We start from the raw sequence: 22,757 nt of genomic DNA, 5'->3' as shown, positions 1-22,757 counted from the left end.
TAGCACTGCTGCCTCACAGCGCTAGGGACCCAGGTTCAATTCTGGCCTCAGGTCACTGTGTTTGCACATTCTCCCTGTGTCTGCATGGGCTTCCTCCCACAGTCCAGAGATGTGTGGGTTAGGTTGACTGGCCATGGTAATTTGTCCCTTAGTGTCAGGAGGATTAGTGGGGTTACAGGGATAAGGCCTGGATGGGATTGTTGTTGGTGCAGGCCTGATGGGCCAAATGGCCTCTTTCTGTACTGCAGAGATTCTATGATACTCTGTCAGTTAGCCAGTTTTGATGGGTATTGTTTTTTTTCCCAATTGCCAACAATCCCCAATTTCCAACATATACAGGGTAGGTGGTGGTGAAAATCACTCCCAGTTTGTAGTGGATTGTTTGGAATTCAGTGGTAGACAAAAGGTATAAGATCTGTGTGTTTAAATTGCTTCTCTGCTTTTTCTCTGACAGATACATGCAAACATTCTTTTTTTAAAAATCACAAGTGTGAATCAGAACATTCAGGGTAACACACACAACTTTAAACCTGTGTTTGAAGTCAAGCAAGTGTCCCACAGGCTCTTGAAGATTCAGGCAAACTATCCGTTCATATAACTGTCACGGGAATGAATTTCTGAATGTTTTTCTTTCAGCTTTTCTTCAAATTATTTGACAGTAGCATTTGAGTAGAATCTTCAGTGTTGAAGGGGAAAAATTTCTCAGTTGAGCTGACATAATGATTTTGAAGTACTTTGATAAATCATGTACATTGCAAACACCAGCAGGATCTCTCTTTGACTGTGTCATCTCAAATGACAACAATGATGAATGTAATTATATAGATTTATATAGATGATCATTTATATAGATGACCATTTATATAGATGATCTGGAGGAGGGAACCGAGTGTAGGGTGTCGAAATTTGCTGATGACACCGAGATTGGAGGGAAGGCAAATTGTGCAGAGGGTGTGGAGAGTCTACAGAAGGATCTAGATAGGCTGGGCGAATGGGCCAGGAAATGGCAAATGGAATTTAATGTTGGCAAGTGTGAGGTGGTCCACTTTGGCAGGAATAATGGTAGGAAGGATTATCACTTATGTGGCGAAAAACTGCAGCAGGTGACGGTGCAGAGGGACCTTGGGGTCCTTGTGCATGAGTCGCAAAAACCCAGCTTGCAGGTGCAGCAGGTGGTCAGGAAGGCTAATGGGATGCTGGCCTTCATAGCGAGGGGGATTGAATATAGAAGTAGGGAGGTCTTGCTGCGGGTGTATAGGGCATTGGTGAGGCCGCAGCTGGAGTACTGTGTGCAGTTTTGGGTGCCGTACTTACGGAAGGATATTTTGGCCTTGGAGGGAGTGCAGAGGAGGTTTACTAGGCTGATGCCGGAGTTGAGGGGGTTGAGCTATGAGGAGAGGCTGAATAAACTAGGCTTGTACTCGTTAGAGTTTAGAAGAATGAGGGGAGATCTCATTGAGACGTATAAGATGATGAATGGGATGGATAGGATAGAGGTGGAGAGACTCTTCCCGCTCAGAAAGGATAATAGGACTAGGGGGCACAGCCTCAAGATAGGGGGGAGGGGCGGTTTAGAACAGAGTTGAGGAGGAACTTCTTCACTCAAAGGGTGGTGAATCTCTGGAATTCTCTGCCCGTTGAAGTGGTGGAGGCTACCTCGCTAAATATTTTTAAGACGCGGGTTGATGGGTTTTTGATAAGAGAGGGGATTAAGGGTTATGGGGAGAGGGCGGGAATGTGGAACTGAGCCACGACAGATCAGCCATGATCTTATTGAATGGCGGGGCAGGCTCGAAGGGCTAGATGGCCTACTCCTGCTCCTATTTCTTATGTTCTTATGTAATTAAATATAATGTTATCATTAAGTTGAATCGCTTTTGTGAAAGGTGTATTTTTCCCACTTTTAATGTTGCAAATCTTGCTTTAGACATCCAAAATTTCAACCATCAAGAAGAAAAACACAATATTCTCAAAATTTCAATTATCTCATTGTTCATCCTTATTCTTCTATTTATAGGTTTCATAATTGGCTGTTTTCATAACTCCAAAGTTAATTTTCTTCAGAAGTGTTCCAGCTGCTTTCCTGGTTATTGTTCATATATTCCAACATCATCAGCTCTGATTTGCATCTGTTTTACTTGGTGCTAATTAACCAAGTGAAATTGATCAAATGTATACTGGAATGCGTGACAGGGTATGTTAAGAGGAGCATGCAATACACATGGGCTGCAAAATTCACATAGGTGGCATTCAAGTTTTCTGTGCCAGGGATGCCATTTTACCTCTGAGATTGTGTCTGCAGCAAACGCATACACATATCTAGTGCTGACATAATGCGTGATATTCCAAATGCCATAGTGAGGGCATTAGCATGCATGCAGACAACATCCATCAGTAAGTATGCAGAAAAGACAATTCATGACATTGATCAGCACATAACACTGACATGACACAGGCACAGTTATTTTGGAACTCATGACTTCAGCTAAAGTAACCAGTTTAACCTCTCACAACTGAACATATATTCAGTAACTAGACAAGGCTCCTATCAGCACTGTTTAAAGGGATTATCAATTACTTTCAGGTTAGTTGCTGACTGATCTCTATTGACTTGTTTAGCAATTATACAAGTGGTTTCTAGAGTTCTTTAAATTTGTTGAAGTATACAGGGAGTGCTGTGGCACTTCAAAATATTGTCAAATTTAAGGGATTCTGCACAAGCTACTTACTCCCAGACATGAGTGCAGTGTGGTATGCATTCTCCTTGGAGTGCAACGTGACTTGGAAAATGAGCTAAACTAAAAAGCAGTGTAAGCTTCTGGAAAAGAAGTAGAAGAGCACTTGGTCAGAGTATATTCACCTGGCTTGTTCAGGGACCAGTTCTCCCACCTAGACCTCAGTAGGGAACAGTGTGTCAGATGTCACCATTTCGCGAAAAGGGTTCTCACAGAAATCAGCTATAAGACTGCAAACGGCATTGCCAGTGGCTGTGCAGGTGGTGAAGCCTTGACTTTTTATGTGTCTGACTCCTGGGCTGCAGCAGTAGTCATTAGCAACATCTCCCAGCCTGGTGTCCATCATTGCATAGGGGAAGTCGCTTTGGCTCTATATGCAAGGAGTGCTGAATATATTTCATTCTCTCTCGTCAGGGAGAAGCAGGCAGAGTGAGAACCCCGCTTTATGAGGATTGCAGGCTTCCCCATTGTATAAGGTGTCATTGATGGCCCACACTTTGCTTTGCAGGTACCGTGTGTCAGTTCTGAGATGGGCCACAACATTTGACTCCCTCTATAGTGCGGCCCAAATTGGTATATCATACTAGTTAAGGATGAATATCCCGGCAGCAGTTAGTATGTTTGAATTCTGCAGCAATTTATTATACTATGTGTATTTAGGCCACCACAGGAAACAGAGGGTGGCTAGTGGTGGACCAGGGCTATCTGCTGAACACATGACTCATAACTCTGGTATGCAGTTTGACTGCGATACAAGTGAATTCCTCACTCTATAGTAGTCGCAGACCTTAATTTCCCTCTGGTGTCGACCATCACAGTATATGATTGACAGTGGTGCTGAAATAAAAACCACCACACAACAACCTTTCCAAATCAAGTTTATAAATCGAACATTGCCATATTGAATACAAAAACTGACTGTTCAAGACTTGGACAGTCCTTCTGTATGCTGTCACTTATCCCAGTGCTCCTATGCAGTGCAACTCCAGTGACTGCAGCATGACTGACAGAGACTGCAGACTGTCTGAGAGCACAACTTCAAGCAGTTCTGGGTCCAGAAGGCCCAGCTTTGAACTGGCCCACCTCAGAATGGGTGGCAACAGTCACTGTATTTGTCCAACAGTTAATAGTTAACACTTAGGGGGCAAAGCTGAAAAGCTCCTGAAAACAGGTGCGGGGACATGATGCATGATCAATACATTGCACGTACTGTTGAGTGGCTGCAGGGCATCCAAGTTTGTGTGAGGCTGGCACCACTTAAAGCGAGCTGGGAGTACCTCAGGCTTGCTTGCACCTCTTAAAGAGGAAGTATATGCTGGCTGGAGCAGGTGCTGGAACTTGTTGTGGAAGCGAGTCTGAGCAGGAGGGGGGATCCCTCCCCAGAAGGTGGGTTGGGGCAGCTGGAGAGATGGTGAACATCGGTCAGTAGAGGGGTGCAGTGTGTTTTGTAGAGCCAACAGCAGTTCTTCAGTGCAGACAGAATATAGCAATTTTTTTGTCATCCAGTCATGAGATGTGGGTGTCACCAGCATTTACTGCCCACCCTAGCTGTCTTTGAGAATGTGCTGGCAAGCTTACAAATTGCAAACTTGAACTCTGAATTGCATATCTAAGTATCTTCTCACCTTAAACAGGCAAACTGTTTAAGCTTGGCATCTACAGTCTAACCTGAATATTGCATTAACAGGTTCTTGGGCATCATTAGGATGGACATGGTATTGCCCCCTTCCATTTCCAACCCCTGAGATTCTGTTTTTCAGGTAAGTATAATGTGGTTGAAAATCCCTCCTACCATTATTAATTCTGGAGATAAAGTAAGTTTGAGATGTACTTCAACAGGTACTTAAGAGTGATAGGAGAAATGGGGTACTGCACACTGCAAAAGACTGATGACTAATGGTTAGCACTGCTGCTTCACAGTGCCAAGTACCCAAGTTCAATTCCGGCCTCAGGTGACTGTACAGAGTCTACACATTCTCCTCGTGTCTGTGTAGATTTCCTCCAGGTGCTCCGGTTTCCTCCCACACTTCAAAGGTGCCTGGGTTAGGTTGATTGGCCATGTTAAATTGCCCCTTAATGTCTGGGGATTAGGAGGGTAATTATACGGGGTTGTGGGGGATAGGGCCTGGGAGGGATTATTATTGGTGCAGACTCATTGGGCCTAATGGCTTCCTTCTGCACTGTAGATTCTATGATTCTATGTCTTCTATACAAGGTGACCAACTGCCCCGTATTTTAACGGATTGTCACTTATTTTGACTGTCCAGTGCCCACTTATAGGATACCTGTTGTCTGCTAATTTTAGGACAGCATGAGGGAGACTGAACATCTTTGTTTTTTCTATATCAGTATGCTCACTTTGGATCATCAAGAGGAAAGCCATGATCAGCAGAGCAAACCCTGCTTTTATAATCAAAATCCCCTTACTCCCTTCCCGCATTCACCAACGCCACCAGTCCCACAGCCCAAGTGCCCATTATTTTGCTGCACCTATTCCCCAGCACAATGTTTGTGAGCAGAGTTGGTCACCCTGTTTTTATATAATGGAGAATTTCGTTGCAGGTTAACATATCTGTATGCATCACATTATTAATATGTCACCAACTTTTGTATGATCAATTTTACGCGCACGTAACATAAAACTTTGACACACACAACAACACAAACTAACACACTTTAAATTAAAGCAGAACATTCTGGAAAGCCTTGAACAAGTCCGGCAGCATTGGTGATGAAACGAAGGCCGGATTAACAGTTCAGGGCCACGACCTTTCCTCAGATGCTGCCTGACCTGCTGAGTTTCCAATCCATTCTGCTCTCATTTCAAACTGACAGCAATATGCTGTCCTTTGTGGCAATACACCTGAATCTCACTCTGTTACCATGGTGTCGGCATTAGTCTCGAAGGTACGTGTGTTTTTTTTTGCAGTTGCATTCACTGTTTGTGACAACTACATGGATTAATCTTTCCCTGTCCTGAATGACTACCGATTGCTCCCATGTGGGGGCGTTCCAATGCTAACACAAGTCCTGTCCAATTTCAACAGAAGTTCAAGGCTTCATTATCATTGGCAATGCACCCCTTAGCCGTGTAATTGTGTTAAATGCGAATTATTTTAAATGTACATATAAATTCAAGGAAGGGACTTTGAAGAATCTTCAGTCATTTTGAAAAGTAATGAGATACATCTACAAGTTGCTCTGAGCCAGAATGCAGCATGACAGCAGTCATGGCTATTAATCTGCATCCTGTTATGAACCATTTAAATGCCGCTTCACAACGTGTACACCTCTGTATTGTCTACAATCCACACTGAGACTTCTCCACCCCATTACTTTCCTGCCACTATTTCATTTCAATCTATCGCAAGGGCTAGTTTTATTTCCTACCTCATGTGCTCTGCTCCTCGTCCCGAAACTTTTAACTTGCAACATCCTGCTGGAGGAATGGGTGTCAAATGCCACATTAAAGGAGCAAAGACCGACTGAAGCCTCTTACCTGATGATCACATACATAACCAGACAGTTACCCACTGAACCCACCACAAAGATGAGCGAGTAGACAGCGGTGATACTGATGGGGAGGAGGGTGCCGACGGAGCCGTTCCTGTGGAAGTCCAGAAAGTCGGTGCTGTTTTCCCAATAGTAAGAAATGGGTGGGAAAGTGTTGTTTGGGATCTGGCCGGGGATACTACATTCGTCGGGGGAGTGCAGCATGCACTTGGAACCCATGTTTTCCCCAGTAATCACCACTGGAGTGCCCATAGTGGCATCTACAAGGAGAGAAGCAAAGGCGAACGAAATTACTGTAGGACAGAAGACACACGTAAGGCGATCGGAATAAAGCAACTGAAAGTACAGGATAGTAGAAATCTGCAATTTAGCAAACTTACAAATCGGGAGAAAGAATGGGAGAAACATTTAGACAAAGCCAAGGCTATGAACTAACTCTTACCCAGGTTAACTGAAGGGATCAGATTGAGATATTCCGGGTTGCCGTTGCAGAGGAAGCCCCACCTTTTTCTCGCTGTTCAACTTTTGAGGTTTTTGCTGTCTGCACGGTGAGGTGTGAAGAGCAGAGAGAGAGAGATGCTTACTGCAGGATGTGAGAGCAGGCAGTGCGTTGCCAGTACTTGTCTCACTCTCTTAGTCTCACTCTCCGCGCTGCTACTGGCATGCAGCAGTGGAGATGAAACGTGACACAAACTGGATGACGCTAAGGAATGGACGCAGCTCGCTGGAGGCGGCTTCGTGTCGGTCGGGAACAGTTTGGTACACCTTCTGTCAAACCCTATCGATTTCTTTAGAGTTCCCCAAGGCCAATTTACACTGTGTTACGGAGCTGAATCCCAACAATCCATCCTCATCTCATTTTTCAGCCCCTGCTTCATAACCTTGTAGATTGCATTTCACACCCAATTATTATTGGTTTTAATATCATCGTTCTACTTCTGCACCTCTTCAGCCAGTGAGTTCCAGACTCCCAGCCCCCTCTGCGTGACGAATGTTCCCTCACCTTCTCTTTAACCCTTCTACCAAGTACTTTACCAAACCTAGGGTCACTGGTTGTAGTCCCTGGTTGTGTTGAAGGAAGTGGGTCTTTTCTAAACATTCTATCCAGACTGTTCATCATTTTATTCATCAACCTCCTCCCAGCTTCCTCTGTTCCAACAAAAGCAGCCTCTTTCCAGTAAGGACATGTCATATTCCGAACTTTTGAAATACAAACTTTATTCCATGGATTCTTTGAAATTGATTTTTCCTTTTAAAAAGTAGACAATGTACAGCAAAACTGGCCACCAAAAGTCAGCAGCCTTGTCTTGTATATTCAAAAATTGCCTTACTGTCAGAGACAGACCAAAAGCTGTTAACTACACCTTCAGCAATAGTTCTGAAGACTTATGCTTCAGAACTTGGCGTGCCCCTAGCTAAGCTGTTCCAGTACTGCTACAACACTGACATCTACCCGGCAATGTGCAAAATAGCCCAGGATGTCCTGTTCACAAAAAGCAGGACAAATCCAACCCAGCCAATTACTGCCGCATCAGTCGACTCTCAATTATCAGTAAAATGATGGAAGGGGAACATCAATAGCACAATCAAGCATTACCTGCTCAGCAATAACCTACTCACTGACAAACAATTTGAGTTCCGTCAAAGTCATTCAGCTCCTGACCTCATTACAGCCTTGGTTCAAACATGGATAAAAGAGCTAAACTCTAGAGGTGAGATGAGAGTGAATGCCCTTGATTGCAATTGACTGATTGTGGCATCAAGGAGCCCTAGCAAAACGAGTTCATGGGAATCGGTGAAAAATTCTTCACTGGTTGGAGGCATTCCTGGTGCAAAGGAAGGTGGTTGTGGTTGTTGGTAGTCAATCATCTCAGCTCCAGGACATCACTGTAGGAGTTCCTCAGGGTAGCGTCCTAGGCCCAACCACCTTCAGCTGCTTCAGCAATGACCATCCTTCCATCATAAAGTCAGAAGTGGGGATGTTCACTAATGATTGCACAATGTTCAGCACCATTCATGACTCCTTAGGTATTGAAGCAGTCTGTGTCCAAATGCAGGAAGATATGCATAATATCCAGGTTGGGGCAGACAAATGGTAAGTAACATTTGTGCCACACAAGTGCCATGCAATTACCATCTCTAACAAGCATGAATCTAACCATGGCCCCTTGACATTCAATGGCACTACCATTGCTGAACCCCCACAATTAACATCCTCGTGGTTACCATTGACAAGAGCTGGGCTAGGCGCATAAATATTGTGGTTACAAGAGCACATCAGAGGCTAGAATTCTTTAGAAACTGACTCACCTGCTGAATCCCCAAAACCTGTCCACCATCTACAGAGCAGAATTCAGGAGTGTGATGCAGTACACCACCTGCCTGGATGGGTGCAGCTCTAACAACATTCAAGAAGCTTGACACTGTCCAAGACAAAGCAGTCCATTTGATTGGCATTCCTTCCATCAACACGTAATAGTTCCAGTGTGCACCATCTACAAGATGCACTGCAGGAACTCAACAAAGCTCCTTAGACAGTACCTTCCAAGCAACAGCCACTAGCATCTGGAAGGAGAAGGACAGTAGATACATGAGAACATCAGCACCTGCAACTTCCCCTCCAAGTCACTCACCATCCTGACTTGAAGTTATCACTGAATCAAAATCCTGGAACTACCTCCCTAACAATACTGTGGATATACCTACACCACATGGACTGTGGTTCAAGAGGGCAACTTACATCATCTCCTCAAGGGCAATTAGGGATGAATAATAAATGCTGGTCTAGCCACTGATGCCCACATTCCTTAAATGAGTAAAAAATAACACATCCCGAGACATCCCAAATTGAATGGGTTTTTCTTGAAACAAAGAAGGTGATTCCTCTATCCCCCTGTCCCACTCACGGCGTTTTCAAACGATATACCAAGATGCAGTTGATCAATCTAAGACCACCACTATATTTGAGAAAGAAAATATTTTGTGAAAAGTCACATTCATATACAATCATATTTGACCCCTTTAAATCTTTAATCTTTTGGAGATGTCAGGGGTAAGCTTTTCATTCAGAAGGTGGTGGGTGCATGGAATCGGCTGCCGGCAGTGGTGGTGGAGGCAGATTCAATAGGGTCTTTTAAAAGATTTTTGGAGAAGTACATGGGACTTAGTAAGATAGAGGGTTATAGGTAAGCCTAGTAGGTAGGGACATGTTCGGTGCAACTTGTGGGCCGAAGGGCCTGTTTGTTCTGTAGTTTTTCTATGTTCTATGTTCTAAGTGCTGTCTACAGTATGTAAGGCCAGCAGCAGAAAAGGCAGAAACACCTGTACCTTAAAGGAACCAGAGGATTTAACATCACAAGGTTTCCAAGACTGTGCCTTTGCAAATTCACCAACACAGTAAACTCAATCCAGATAACCAGACTACTAGTCACTAACTTCGTGACCTGCAGAAAGCCCATCCCTTCAACAGAATCCAGAAATTATTTCGGTATATGACTTTGGCTACCCTGCAGGATTAAAAATGTTTGCTTCATTAGGCCTGCGACATATATTTTCCAGAGCCTGACAATCATGTGAGTTATGAACTTTTTTTTTGCTTATACCTTGTAAATGTACACTATTAGCCAAATGGTATACAACATTGGCTTAATCACAAAAGACAAAGTGTGGTTGTAGGGGCTTGCTTTTCAAACTGGTGGCCTGTGACCAGTGGTGTGTCCCAGGGATTGGTGCTGTGTTCTTTGTTATTTGTCATTTATATTAATGATTTAGGTGAGAATTTAGGAGGCACGGTTAGTAAGTTTGCAGATGACACCAAGATTGGTGGCATAGTGGACAGAAAAGAAGGTTATCTAGGGTTATAATGGGATCTTGATCAATTGGGCCAGTGGGCTGATAAATGGCAGATGGAGTTTAATTTAGATAAATGCAAAGTGATGCATTTTGGTAGATTGAACTAGGTCAGGATTATTCAGTTAATGGTAGGGCATTGGGGAGAGTTATAGAACAAATAGATCTAGGGGTTCAGGTTCATAGCTCTTTGAAAGTGGAGTTACAAGTAGACAGAGTGGTGAAGAAGGTATTCGGCATGCTTGATTTCATTGGTCAGAACATTGAATACAGGATTTGGGATGTCTTCTTGAAGTTGTACGAGACGTTATAAGGACACACTTGGAACTCTGTGTGAATTTCTGGTACCCTATTACAGAAAGGATATTATTAAACTAGAAAGAGTGCAGAAAAGATTTAATAGCATGCTACTGGGATTTGATGGTTTGAGTTATAAGGAGATGTTGGATAGACTGGAATGTTTTTTTCTGGAGCATAGGAGGCTAAGGGGTGACCTTATAGAGATCTATAAAATAATGAGGGGCATAGATCAGCTAGGTAGTCAGTATCTTTTCCCAAAGATAGGGGAATCTAAAAGTCAAGGACATATGTTTAAGGTGAGAGGGCAGAGATAAAAAGGGTCTAGAGGGGTAATTTTTTTTCACATAGAGGGTGGTGAGTGTCTGGAATAACTGCCAGAGCTAGTAGTAGAGGCAGATACAGTTTTGTCTTTTAAAAAGCGTTTAGACAGTTACATGGGTAAGATGGATATAGAGGGGTATAGACTAAGCACAGGCAATTGGAACAGGCTAAGTGACTTAAAAAAAGGGGTGGCATGTACATGTTGGGTCGAAGGGCCTGTTTCCATGCTGTAAACCTCAATGACTCTATGATTCTATGACTATTCTCTTCAACTGTCCTTCCGTTGAGTGTGTTTGTGTTTATGTGAGACTGTGTGAGTGCAATAATATTAGATTTTGGGGTGAACAGATAAATAAACAATCCTCTATATTTAATTCCATCAAACCACACAAGAGATTCACAGATCTTCCTCTGAAAAACTTACCGGTTACAGACAGTTGGGAAGTGACATTGATTTCGGGAGTTCCCTCTCACCCTGTCCATAATATCCAGCCTAATCAATCTGTCCTCATAACTAAAATTTTTCAGTCTTAGCAACATTCTTGTAAATTTCCTTTGCATCTTACCCAAATGGGATTCACAATCTTTCTGTAATGTAGTGCCCAGAATTGTGCACAGTGCTCTTCTTATGGCCTAACTGATATTTTGTACGGTTTTAGCCTAAACTCCCTATTCCTTCTTTCCATATCTTGACTAACAATGGAAAGTAGCATGTAAGCCTTCTTAACCACTTTATCTGCCTATTCTTTACTCTCAGGGACCAGTACCCGCCCCAAATATGTTATCCGTTACCTTTCTGGATTGAATTCCACTTTTCTGTACATCTGTCCAATGCATTGATATTATCCTGAAGTCTACGGTTTTCATCCTAATCATGAATCACATGGCCAATGTTTGTAATATCTTTGATTTGATTTATTATTGTCACATGTATTAGCATACAGTGAAAAGTACTGTTTCTTGCTATACAGACAAAACATACCATTCATAGAGAAGGAAATGAGAAAGTGCAAAATGTAGTGTTACAGTCAAGCTAGGGTGCAGAGAAAGATCAACTTAATGCAATGTAAGCCCATTCAGAAGTCTGATGGGAGTAGGAAAGAAGCTGTTCTTGAGTCAGTTGGTCCGTGACCTCAGACTTTTGTGACTGTTTCCAAACAGAAGAAGATGGGAGAGAGAATATCCGGGGTATGTGGGGTCCTTAATTATGTAAGCTGCTTTGACGAGGTAGCAGGAAGTGTAAACTAAGCCAATGAATGGGAAGCTGGTTTGCGTGCTGGATTGGGCTACATTCATGACCTTTTGTAGTTGCTTGCAGTCTTAGGCAGAGCAGGAGCCATACCAAGCTGTGATACAACCAGAAAGAATGGTTTCTATGGTGCATCTGTAAAAGTTGGTGAGAGTTGTTGCTGATATGCCAAATTTCCTTAGTCTTCTGAAAAAGTAGATGGTTGGATGGACTTTCTTAACTATAGTGTCAGCATGGAGGACCGGGATAGGTTGTTAGTGATCTGGAGGCCTAAAACTTGAAGCTGTTAACGCTTTTTACTTCATCCCCATTGATGTAGACAAAGGCATGTTGTCCTTTATGCTTCCTGAAGTCGATGACAATCTCCTTCGTTTTGTTGACATTGAAGGAGAGATTATTGTTGCCACACCGATTCATCAGGTTCTCTATCTCATTCCTGTACTCTGTCTCGTCATTGTTTGAGATCCAACCCACTGCGGTTGTGTCATCAGCAAACTTGAAAATAGAATTGGAGGGGAATTTGGCCACACAGTCATAGGCGTATAGTAGGTGGGGTACTGGTGTTGAGAATGATCGTGGAGGAGGTGATGTTGCCTATCTTAACTGTGGTCCGTGAGTTCAAAAGTTCAGGATCCAGTCACAGAGGGAGGTGTTGAAACCCAGACCATGACGTTTGGAGGTGAGTTTTGTGGGAATAATAGTGTTGAAGACTGAGCTGTAGTCAATAAATAGAAGTCTAATATTGGTGTCATTGTTATCTAGATGTTCCAAGATTGAGAGAAGGGCTTGGGAGATGGCATCTGCTGTGGAACTGTGCAGTGATAGGCAAACTGTAGTGGATCCAGGTAGTCTGGGAGGCTGGAATTGATTGTGTGATGACTAGCCTTTTGAAGTACTTCATAATGATGGATGTCAGAGCCACCGGCTGATAATCATTAAGGCCTGCTGCTTGGTTTTTCTTAGATACTGGGATGATAGTCGTCTTCTTGAAGCAGATAGGGACTTCAGATTGTGGTAAAGAAAGGTTGAAGATGTCTGTGAATACTCCCACCAGCTGATCCACGCAGGACCTGAGTGCTCATCTGGGTAGCCCACCCAGGCCAGTCGCTTTCCATGGGTTGACCTTCGAGAAAGCAATCACTGATCTCTTGCACAAAACGGACATAGAATGCATTGTGCTCACCAAGGAGAGGTGTGTTGGAGCTGGTAATTTTACATGCCTTCATCTAGTAGCCTGTTGTGTCTTGTAGACCATACTATAGTCAGTGGGGATCGGTGTGGCTAGCCTGAGACTCAAGCCTTGTCTGGTACTGTCTTTTGGCAACTTTGATGGATCTCCTTAGATCATATCTGGCTTCTTGTATAGGTCAGTATCACCTGACTTGAACGCCTCAGACCTAGACTTCAGCAAGCAGTAAATATCCCTGTTCATCCATGGTTTCCAGTTGGGGAACACATGGATTTTTTGGCACATAGTCTTCTAGACATTATTAATGAAGTAAGTTACTGTAGTGGCGTACTTGTTCAGGTTGGTTGCAGAGTTTTTAAATACTGACCAGTCCACTGACTCCAAGCAGCCCCGTAGGAGATCATCCAGTTCCTCAGGCCAACATTGCTCGACTTTCTCTGATGGATTCTCCTGCTTCAGTTTTTGCTTCTAAACCAAGAGCGGGAGCACAGCCTTGTGGTCTGATTTGCCAAAGTGTGGGCAATTGAAGTGGGAGGCACATTTGATATTTGTGTAGCAGTGGTCTAGGATGTTTGGGCCTCTGGCGGAACAGGAGACATGTTGGTGATAACTTGATGGGTGGTAATCTGCAAACGTCTCAACCATGACTCCCACACTTAAGTCTTAATGATTGATATATATATAATGAAAAACAAATAATTGTGTATTGTGTACTGCGAAGTACCACTAGAAACAGCTTTCAGGTCACACAATACCAATTGATTAGAACCCCTTGCTTCCTGTTACTGAGTTAATTTTGGATCCAACTTGCTACCTTTCCTTAGACCCCTTGGGCTTTTACTTTTCTGACAAGGCTGCCATGTGTGATCTGATTAAAATCCTTGCCAAAATCTATGCAGACTACAACAAATGTGCTACCATGATTCTTATAACTTATGCCCTTAAAATACTTATTTCTTGATGAGACATGATGCCTTTGTTTTATCCAACACATCCATTTGCCCTTCACCACTTTGGTGATCTTTCCACGAATGTGGAAGGTCATGTGGCTATACATGACAATTTATTACATTATCCTATTTATTTCCAAAGGTGAAAAAATATGTTTCAAAAAGAAAATTCTAGCTTGCAGTTTGATTGAGTAATCACAGAAAGAATTGTGTGCGAAATGAGTGTATCTGCTTCTCTTCATGTGTTTCAGCTCCCACATCTAAAATGTTGTTACATTTTTCCCTCTAATTTTCTTTTCCAAAGGAAATTGTTCATTGAATCCACCCACTCTACTGCGTGGAATATGTGTACATGATGTTACATTAATTAATGTGAAGAACAACTCTCAGTCAACCATTTTGAGAGTTGTCAGGAAGGTTACTTGACAATTGCAAGTGATGCTCTACTTTCTGTTGGAATTTCAGACTTATGTGTGTTATAAAAGCAACTTGTATTTATAGAGTACCTTTAATGTAACAAAATGCTGCAAGGTACTTTGGAGGAACATGATTAAACAAAATTTGGCTGGTGACCAAAAATATCAGAAAAGTAAGTTTTAACGAGTATATTAAAGGCGGAAAGAGAGAAAGAGAGATAAGGAGGCTTAGGGAGGAAATTGCAGAGCTGAAGACCTTGTTAGCTGAAGGAACAACCACAAATGAAGGATAGTTAAAATTGAGAAAGCTCAGGAGGTCAAAATTGGAGGAATGCAAACAGTAAAGTTTACTTATTAGTCACAAGTAAGGCTTATAATAACACTACAATTAAGTTACTGTGGAACTTCCCTAGCTGCCACACTCTGGCACCTATTCGGGTCAATGCATCTAACCAGCATGTCTTTCAGACTGTGGGAAGAAACTGGAGCACCTGGTGGAAACCCATGCAGACACAGAGAGAATGTGCAAACTTCACACAGTGACCCAAACCAGGAATCGAATCCTGGTGCTGTGAGGCAACAGTGGTAACATAAGAACATAAGAACATAAGAAATAGGAGCAGGAGTAGGCCATCTAGCGCTTTGAGCCTGCCCCGCCATTCAATAAGATCATGGCTGATCTGTCGTGGCTCAGTTCCACATTCCCGCCCTCTCCCCATAACCCTTAATCCCCTCTCTTATCAAAAACCCATCAACCCGCGTCTTAAAAATATTTAGCGAGGTAGCCTCCACCACTTCAACGGGCAGAGAATTCCAGAGATTCACCACCCTTTGAGTGAAGAGTAACCACGATGTCACCCTGCCACCCAAATATCAGGATGGATTATAGAGTTGGGGAAGATGCCAGGAATAGCAGGAACAAGGGTATGAAAGAATTTGAAACCAGGAGTAGGAATTTTAAAATCAATGTATTGCTTAACTGGGAGACAATCTTGGTCAATGAGCACAGGGGTGGTGAGTGAAAGGTATTTGGTATGAGTTAGGACATGAGTAGAGTTTTAGAAGACCTTGGGTTTACAGATGGTAGAATGTGGGAGGCTGTCACTGAGTGCTTTGGAACATTCAATCAGAGAATTTCAGCAGCAAATGAATGAAGGTGGGCAGAGTCAGATGTTATTGTGGAAGTGAGAATAGGTTATCATAATAAGGGTTTGGTAGAAAGCTTGTCCTAGTGTTAAATATTCTACCAAGATTGAAAATAACCTGATTCAGTCTTAGATAGTTGACAGGGAGAGGGATGGAGTTGGTGGTAAGAGAATGCAAATTGTGATGGGGACTGAAGATAATGGCTGAACTCTACAATCTCATCCATGCATAACTTCACATTTTCTTTCCTCAGCCTTCCTGTTGAAAACAATTTTTGAGAGCTGTGAGCGTTTATTTTTAGATTGAAGCAGTCTCCATTTTCTTAGAAACCTGAGGTCTGTCTGGTTTTCCAGAAGTCTAATGTCACAGCCAGGAAATCAAAATTTAACCCCCCTCCTCTTTCCCTAAAACCGGGGTTTTTGTTTCTCATTAATTAGAGTCTATGTCAAAAAATGCAAGCTTTGAAACCAAAGTCTGTGCAGTCAATGGATCACGCAAATTTCCACATTAGTCTCACAAATTATATTGCTCATCGCAATAGAGAAAACTAATTGACAAATATGGAGTCAATAATTTATGTCTGCATGTCCAAAAACCCTAGTGACTGTAGTAATGATTGGAAGCCTCGTTCCTCCCTATTGCTCTAATTTTCCCAGCTCCATAATCCTCTGAGATATTTGCATTCCTCCAATTCTGATCAGCTGACCATCCCCAATTTTGACCACACATCATTTGGAACCACGTCTTCAACTGACAAGGTTCCCAGCTCTGGAATTCCCTTCCTATGCTTCTTCGCTTCTCTTTAACTCTTTCCACCTTTAATATACTCCTTAAAGCCTATCTGTTCATCAGCCCTATAATCTGTAATATTAATTTAAGTTGTAAAGCACCAAATCTCCATTCTTCAAAGGCTGGAAAAGTGGAGGTCCATTCCATTAGATAGGTTTAGGGAAGATGTCAAACTGCTTTGCGTCCTCCCCATAGGATAGCAGCAGAACATGGACACCATGTCGAAAATTTATATCCATTGCACTTCATACCCATAGGTGCGGAAACATATTAGATTCATAAATTCTCTCAAGGTATGGCCACACAACTCTTCCATTATTTGTTATGTGGCCTAGTAATACCCAGGATGAGTTAGCTGTATGTTGGACTCATGTTTGTTAGTGTATGTAGTCCTTCAAATTACAATATTGATGACAGAAGTGTGGTATGTCTCACATCTCATTGCCTCCAAGTATGATGCAACTTTAGGATATTTAAATCAATCACTCCCTCTTACAATGGCCTTACCAAACCTCTTCTAAATGGACCTTGTATCTATCTATTATAATCCTCAAGGTATAGCTTCTGATCCCCTCGTCTGCAGAATACTGGACTCCCAGAGGTAGATATTCATCTAGTTTAGTGCTTAATTTCAGGCAACTCTGTAGTAGGTGGGATTAGAAAATTGGACAATGATGCAGAACACTACTTTCCCAACCTAATAATGGCATTGGAAACTCTCTACCGCAAGTGAGATCATGATTAGGAATGCCCATCAAAATACTGGACCTAATATGTAATATATATTTAAATACAGGCTAACAGCAAATATCATATTTCCTGCTATTTGTGCTTCCATTGTACCCATGGCAATGAATGCTACTTTTTCAGAAGCATTCATTGCTGCTAGATGGACAGAAGTTGATTTAAAGGGGTATTTTAAGATAATGTAAATTGCTGTAAATTTGCTTTAGAACAATTTGTACTTTTGTATATCAAGAAGCTTAATCTATATTCACTACTCTGCCTTATACACTCAGATTTTCTGTTTTCATGTTACTACTAAACAAAAGTCTCGCAATTAAGAGTGCCGTGTTATTATTGCTCTTTTGAGAACAATGAGCAGGATTAGAGGGAAGTGAAATTCATTGAGTATGGCCAGCAGGCACCTTCATCACACATAGAAACGAAGGTTCTATCTCCACCTGAACAATCATTTCCTAAAACAAAAACAGAAAATTGCAGTAGTGCTGGCAGTATCTGTGGTGAGAGATAAACATAGTTAACATTTCAGGTCTGTGACCTTTCATCAGAACTGCAGAACATTTCCAGTATTTTTCTGTTTTTGTTTCAGATTTGCAGCATCTAGAGTTTAGTGTAATGATTTCCTGAAGCGGCACTTCACTTTATACTAATACAGAAATTATGCCACATGCTCATTTCGATCAAGAGATTGTCTTCACCACTGTCAAAGGTCATCATTGCTTTCAAGTTCCACCCAACAGGATCATTACAGACTATCTCCAGAATCAATTACAAAATTAACCATTTAGCTGCACACAGAGCAAGTGGCAAGTCCCTTGTTTGCAGGAGCCACTCAGTAATAATATCCTCTGCACAGTCATCATCAATGTAACATGGTCCTGCAATTTTACTGTGTGGCAGAATTCGCCACCTGTCCCAAATGCCATCAACTCCTTGGGTCCCATTTGTTAAATGTGTCAGCAGATATAGACCACAACTATTAAACAGTGCATTGAAATGTCTTTGTTTTTGTAACTTATCATAATTGATTCATTTTAAGATGGTCCATTTTAACAGCTCTCTTGCTGCCTTAAAACAAGTGTATGGATTAGATCCTGGACATCTTTGTAGCAGAGGTTGATGACAGTTGTATAGTTTTCTAGAACAACAGCTGAACACCATTACAATGAGTTCATTTAACGTGCTTGAATCAATCAGGAAATATATTGCAATGTAACCCTGTCTAGGAGTCCAGATCACTAAGAACCTGTCCTGGTCCCTCCATGCAGACGCTCACTAATACCTCTATTTCCTCAGGAGACTAAGGAAATTTGGCATGTCAGCTACAACTCTCACCAACTTCTACAGATGCACCATAGAAAGCATTCTTTCCAATTGTATCATAGCTTGATATGGTGCCTGCTCTGTCCAAGATCGCTCAAGAAAATACATTTTTAAGACAGATTTTTCAAATTCACAGCACACATCATTGTAGTGTAACCACATTTTCATGTGTAGAAATATTGTTGCTTTTGCTCCCTTTCATTTCAAAATGGCTTCTGGTTGTCTTTGCAATTACTATATATTTTTATGGCTATTACCTTTTCCACAAAACTGTGACCAAATTTATAACTATACGGTCAAGAAAACATGGAATTAGGATTGACTTAGAAAAACGTTACTCTCCCACTTTCTTCTGTCGGGAAAAATATACAAAAGTCTGAGATAATGTGTCAATCGTCTCAAGAACAGCTTCTTTCCTGCTGCCATCAGACTCTTGAATGGACATATCTTATATGACGTTACTCTTTCTCTACACCCTAGCTATGACTGTTACATTATATTGTGCACCCTCACCTTTCATTCTCCCTTATGTACTCTATGAAGGGTATATTTTGTCTGTATAGCATGCAAGAAACAATATTTCTCACTGTATACCAATATATATGGCAATAATAAATCAAATCAAATCAAAGTATGCCCTTGAATCAAATTAGATTATCTGAGATACAGTGGAGAAGTATGAGAGAGCCAGTGGGCTGCATCATGCATAGATTCTATTCACATCAAACAAATACACTACATTTATTGTCCTAGCTGCTGCAAGGTAAACAGTAAACAACAGATGAAAATCATTTTCCACATTAGCAGAGCATAGCTTCTCAAATAATGTGTGCACGAGTGTTGGTTGTTGATCATAGCCATAGCAATCCAATCATTGCAAGGAGGAAGTACACTGCATTTGGATTTGGTTTACATTGACTAAATTTCAGCACAATATACATTGAATATTGAAGACCAACATTGAAATGAAAATCAACAGAGGAATCATACTGTTGTCAATATTCAGTCAAGCTGACCTTTTCTTTCTGGTGTTGCATTTATCATTGCAGGAAATACATTTGAAATTTGTACATAGTGTGATGTGCCTCAGTTTGTTAGAGATCCATATGTTGCACCTAAGCCATTATAACAGGGTAATCTGGCACCAGCTGAAGTGCTGAGGGTAATGTGGCACAGGTGCATGGACCAACACTTTCAAAAACAAAATTGTGTGACTTCAAATTCTGAAGGTGAAGTTAGATGCTTCAACGAGAAGATTTCAGCAACCGCACATATCCAATAAAATATAAAGGGCAACAACAAATATTCAGTAACTTTAATGAAAAAATTGACATGGGTGAAGAATTGTGACTACCAGGGCAAAGTGCCAACATAGAAGAACTCTTTACTGCTCTGAATGCTGGGAAAAATAGTAAGAAGTTCATGGAACATTAGGAAAATATGGGCGGAATTTTACAACCTCATCGTGTCTGTTTTTCAGCAGGAAAAGTCACTAAATCAGGCATGATGCAACTAGCAGGAATGGTGCCCGTTTTTGCGCCCATTCCCATTTTACCACAAAAAGAATCGGCACAATCAGGATCCCACCCAAAACATCAATTTGCATTTTTTGCATTTACCACAATGCAATTAGTGACCTTCGCTCCCAATCGTCCCAGCTCACCTGCCTTAACGAGCTCGTTCACTGCACTGGAATCGGTGAGGAAAACACCTCAAGTATTAAAGTCAATTTCTGGTGCTGGAGCAATGAGAGTGAGCGAGGAGGGAAGTCTCTGCTTTCAAACTGTTCCATGCTGCTGGGACGATGGGGGGATGTTGTTTCGTGATGGCTATGTTGCGTTTCGGGTCAGGGGGCTGGGCTGCGAATGTGTGAGAGGCTAGGGGGCTGTTGTTACTCATGGGGTCTGACTTCAGACTCTTAGCACAGACCCAGGTCTGAGCATTAATCTCAGGTCTTTGTGCTGGCTCTGGATCCTTGTGCTGGCAGCAGCAAGCACTGTTGCAGGTGCGGAGGGGTGGTGGTGGGCTGGAAACTCCCTGGTGTGGCAGTGTTGCAGCCTCAGGATATCCGATGGCTCCGATTCCAAAATGAGACACTTGTGCCATTTGTTGCAGGACTTGGCAACACGAAGCACAGAGAGCACCCACACCCACTGGCTGTGAAAGTAACAACCGCCTTAAACTTTTATGACACCAGGTTCCTCCAAACCACCTGTGGCGGCCTTTGTGGCATTTCCCAATCACCTTTCCACAAGTGTGCCAAGGAGATCACTGATGCCCTGTGTGCCCAGACTGGCCAGTATATTAAATTTAACCTGGATCAGGCAAGCAGGAAGCCCAGGCTGCAGGATTCACAGCCATTGCGGGGATAGCAATTGTGCAGTGGTATAGACTGCACCCACATCGCCCTCAAAGCCCCGATGAAGAATCCAGGAAGATTCATGAACAGAAAGGACTTCCATTCGGTCAATGTGCAGTTGGTGTGTAACCATGCTGAACATAATGCACGTCTGCGCTAGACATCCCAGCAATGTGCATGACAGCTTCGTATTGAGGAGCTCCAATGTTCCAGAGGTCTTTGAGGAGGAGCTCAGGCTGTAGGGATGGCTTGTGGAGGACATGGGGCACCCACTTCAGGCTTGGCTGATGTCTGAGGCTGAGGCAGAGACCCGATATAATAAGGCCCACATTGCCACCCGTTCAATAGTGGAACAGTGCGTAGGGCTCCTCAAGATATGGTTCAGGTGCCTGGACCCTCTGGAGGGGCCCGCCAATATAGACCCCTGATATTGTCCCATGTTGTGGTGGTGTGCTGTGCCCTACACAATTTGGCGCAGCAGAGAGGTAACCTTTTGAAGGAGGAGGACATGGGGGCTGAGCAGCTGTGCGTCGCTGGGGAGAAGGCCACCCAGCAGGAGGAGAAAGAGGAGGGGGAGGACAGCAACAACGATCAATTCCACCTGGAGAGCTGGTGATAGCAAGGATCAGGATGGAAGGGCAGTGGGGCAGGCCCTGTTCACCACACGTTTTGGACACTTGGGGCCTGTGTTGCAACAGGAGGGTTCCATTCCCTCCTCTGTGCAGACCTACAATCTCCTGCAACATTGTAACAGCAGAGTGGTGGGCCTGGGTACGCTGTGGTAGTGAGACCATAAGACCACAAGACATAAGAGCAGAATTAGGCCACTCGGCCCATTGAATCTGCTCCACCATTCAATTATGGCTGATATTTTTCTCATCTGCATTCTCCTGCCTTTTCCCAATAACCCCCGATCCCCTTATTAATCAAGAACCTATCTATCTCTGTCTTAAAGACACTCAATGACCTGGCCTCCACAGTCTTCTGCGGCAAAGAGTTCCACAGATTCACCACACACTGGCTGAAGGAATTCCTCATCAACTGTTTTAAAGAATCATCCCTTTATCCTGAGGTTGTGCCCTCTGGTTCTAGTTTTTCCTACAAGTGGAAACATCCTCTCCACGTCCATTCTATCCAGGCCTCACAATATCCTGTAAGTTTCAATAAAATTCCCCCTCATCCTTCTAAACTCCAATGAATACAGACCCAGAATCCTCAACCATTCCTCATAGGACAAGCTCCATTCTAGGGATCATCTCTGTGAACCTCCTCTGAACCCTTTCCAAGTCCAGCACATCCTTCCTTAAATATGGGGCACAAAACTGCTCACAATACTCCAAATAGGGTCTGACTAGAGCCCTATATAGCCTCAGAAGTACATCCCTGCTCTGGTATTCTAGCCCTCTCAACATGAATGCTAACATTGTATTTGCCTTCCTACCTGCCAACTACAATTTAACCTTAAGAGAATCTTGAACAAGGACTCTCAAGTCCCTTTGTGTTTCTGATTTCTGATGCGTTTTCCCATTTAGAAAATAGTCTATGCTTCCATTCCTTCTTCCAAAGTGCATGACCTCACATGTTTCCACATTGCATTGTATTTGCCACTCTTTGTCCACTCTCCTAACCTGTCCAAGTCCTTCTACAGCCCCCCTGCTTCCTCAATACTACCTGTCCTTCTGCATATCTTTGTATCATCTGCAAACTTAGCAGCTGTGCCTTCAATTCCTTCTTCTAAATCGTTAATGTATATTGTGAAAAGTTGAGGCCCCATCACTGACTCCTGAGGCACACCACTAGCCACTGGCTGCCACCCTGAAGAAGACACGTTTATCCCCACCCTCTGCCTTCTGCCAGTCAATCAATCCTCTATC

At 42.8% G+C, this 22,757-nt stretch overlaps 1 protein-coding gene across 1 annotated transcript in view; it reads right to left on the bottom strand.

The window, feature by feature from the left end:
• oprk1 (opioid receptor, kappa 1) overlaps positions 1 to 6,806 on the bottom strand; it is a 32,791-nt gene extending 25,985 nt beyond the window's left edge. The window contains exons 1-2 of the mRNA XM_080194927.1: positions 6,691 to 6,806; positions 6,235 to 6,508 (exon numbers count right to left, since the gene is read on the bottom strand). Coding sequence (XP_080051053.1) covers positions 6,235 to 6,500 — 266 coding nt within the window. The 5' untranslated portion in view covers positions 6,501 to 6,508; positions 6,691 to 6,806. The remainder of the gene's footprint in view (positions 1 to 6,234; positions 6,509 to 6,690) is intronic.
• Between the last annotated feature and the right edge of the window lie 15,951 nt (positions 6,807 to 22,757).

The sequence above is a fragment of the Carcharhinus amblyrhynchos genome, chromosome 8 (assembly GCF_965287045.1).
Source record: "Carcharhinus amblyrhynchos chromosome 8, sCarAmb.v2.hapA, whole genome shotgun sequence".
NCBI lineage: Eukaryota > Metazoa > Chordata > Chondrichthyes > Carcharhiniformes > Carcharhinidae > Carcharhinus > Carcharhinus amblyrhynchos.
Note: the sequence above shows the minus strand (reverse complement) of the source record. Positions and strands in the feature narration are given on the sequence as shown.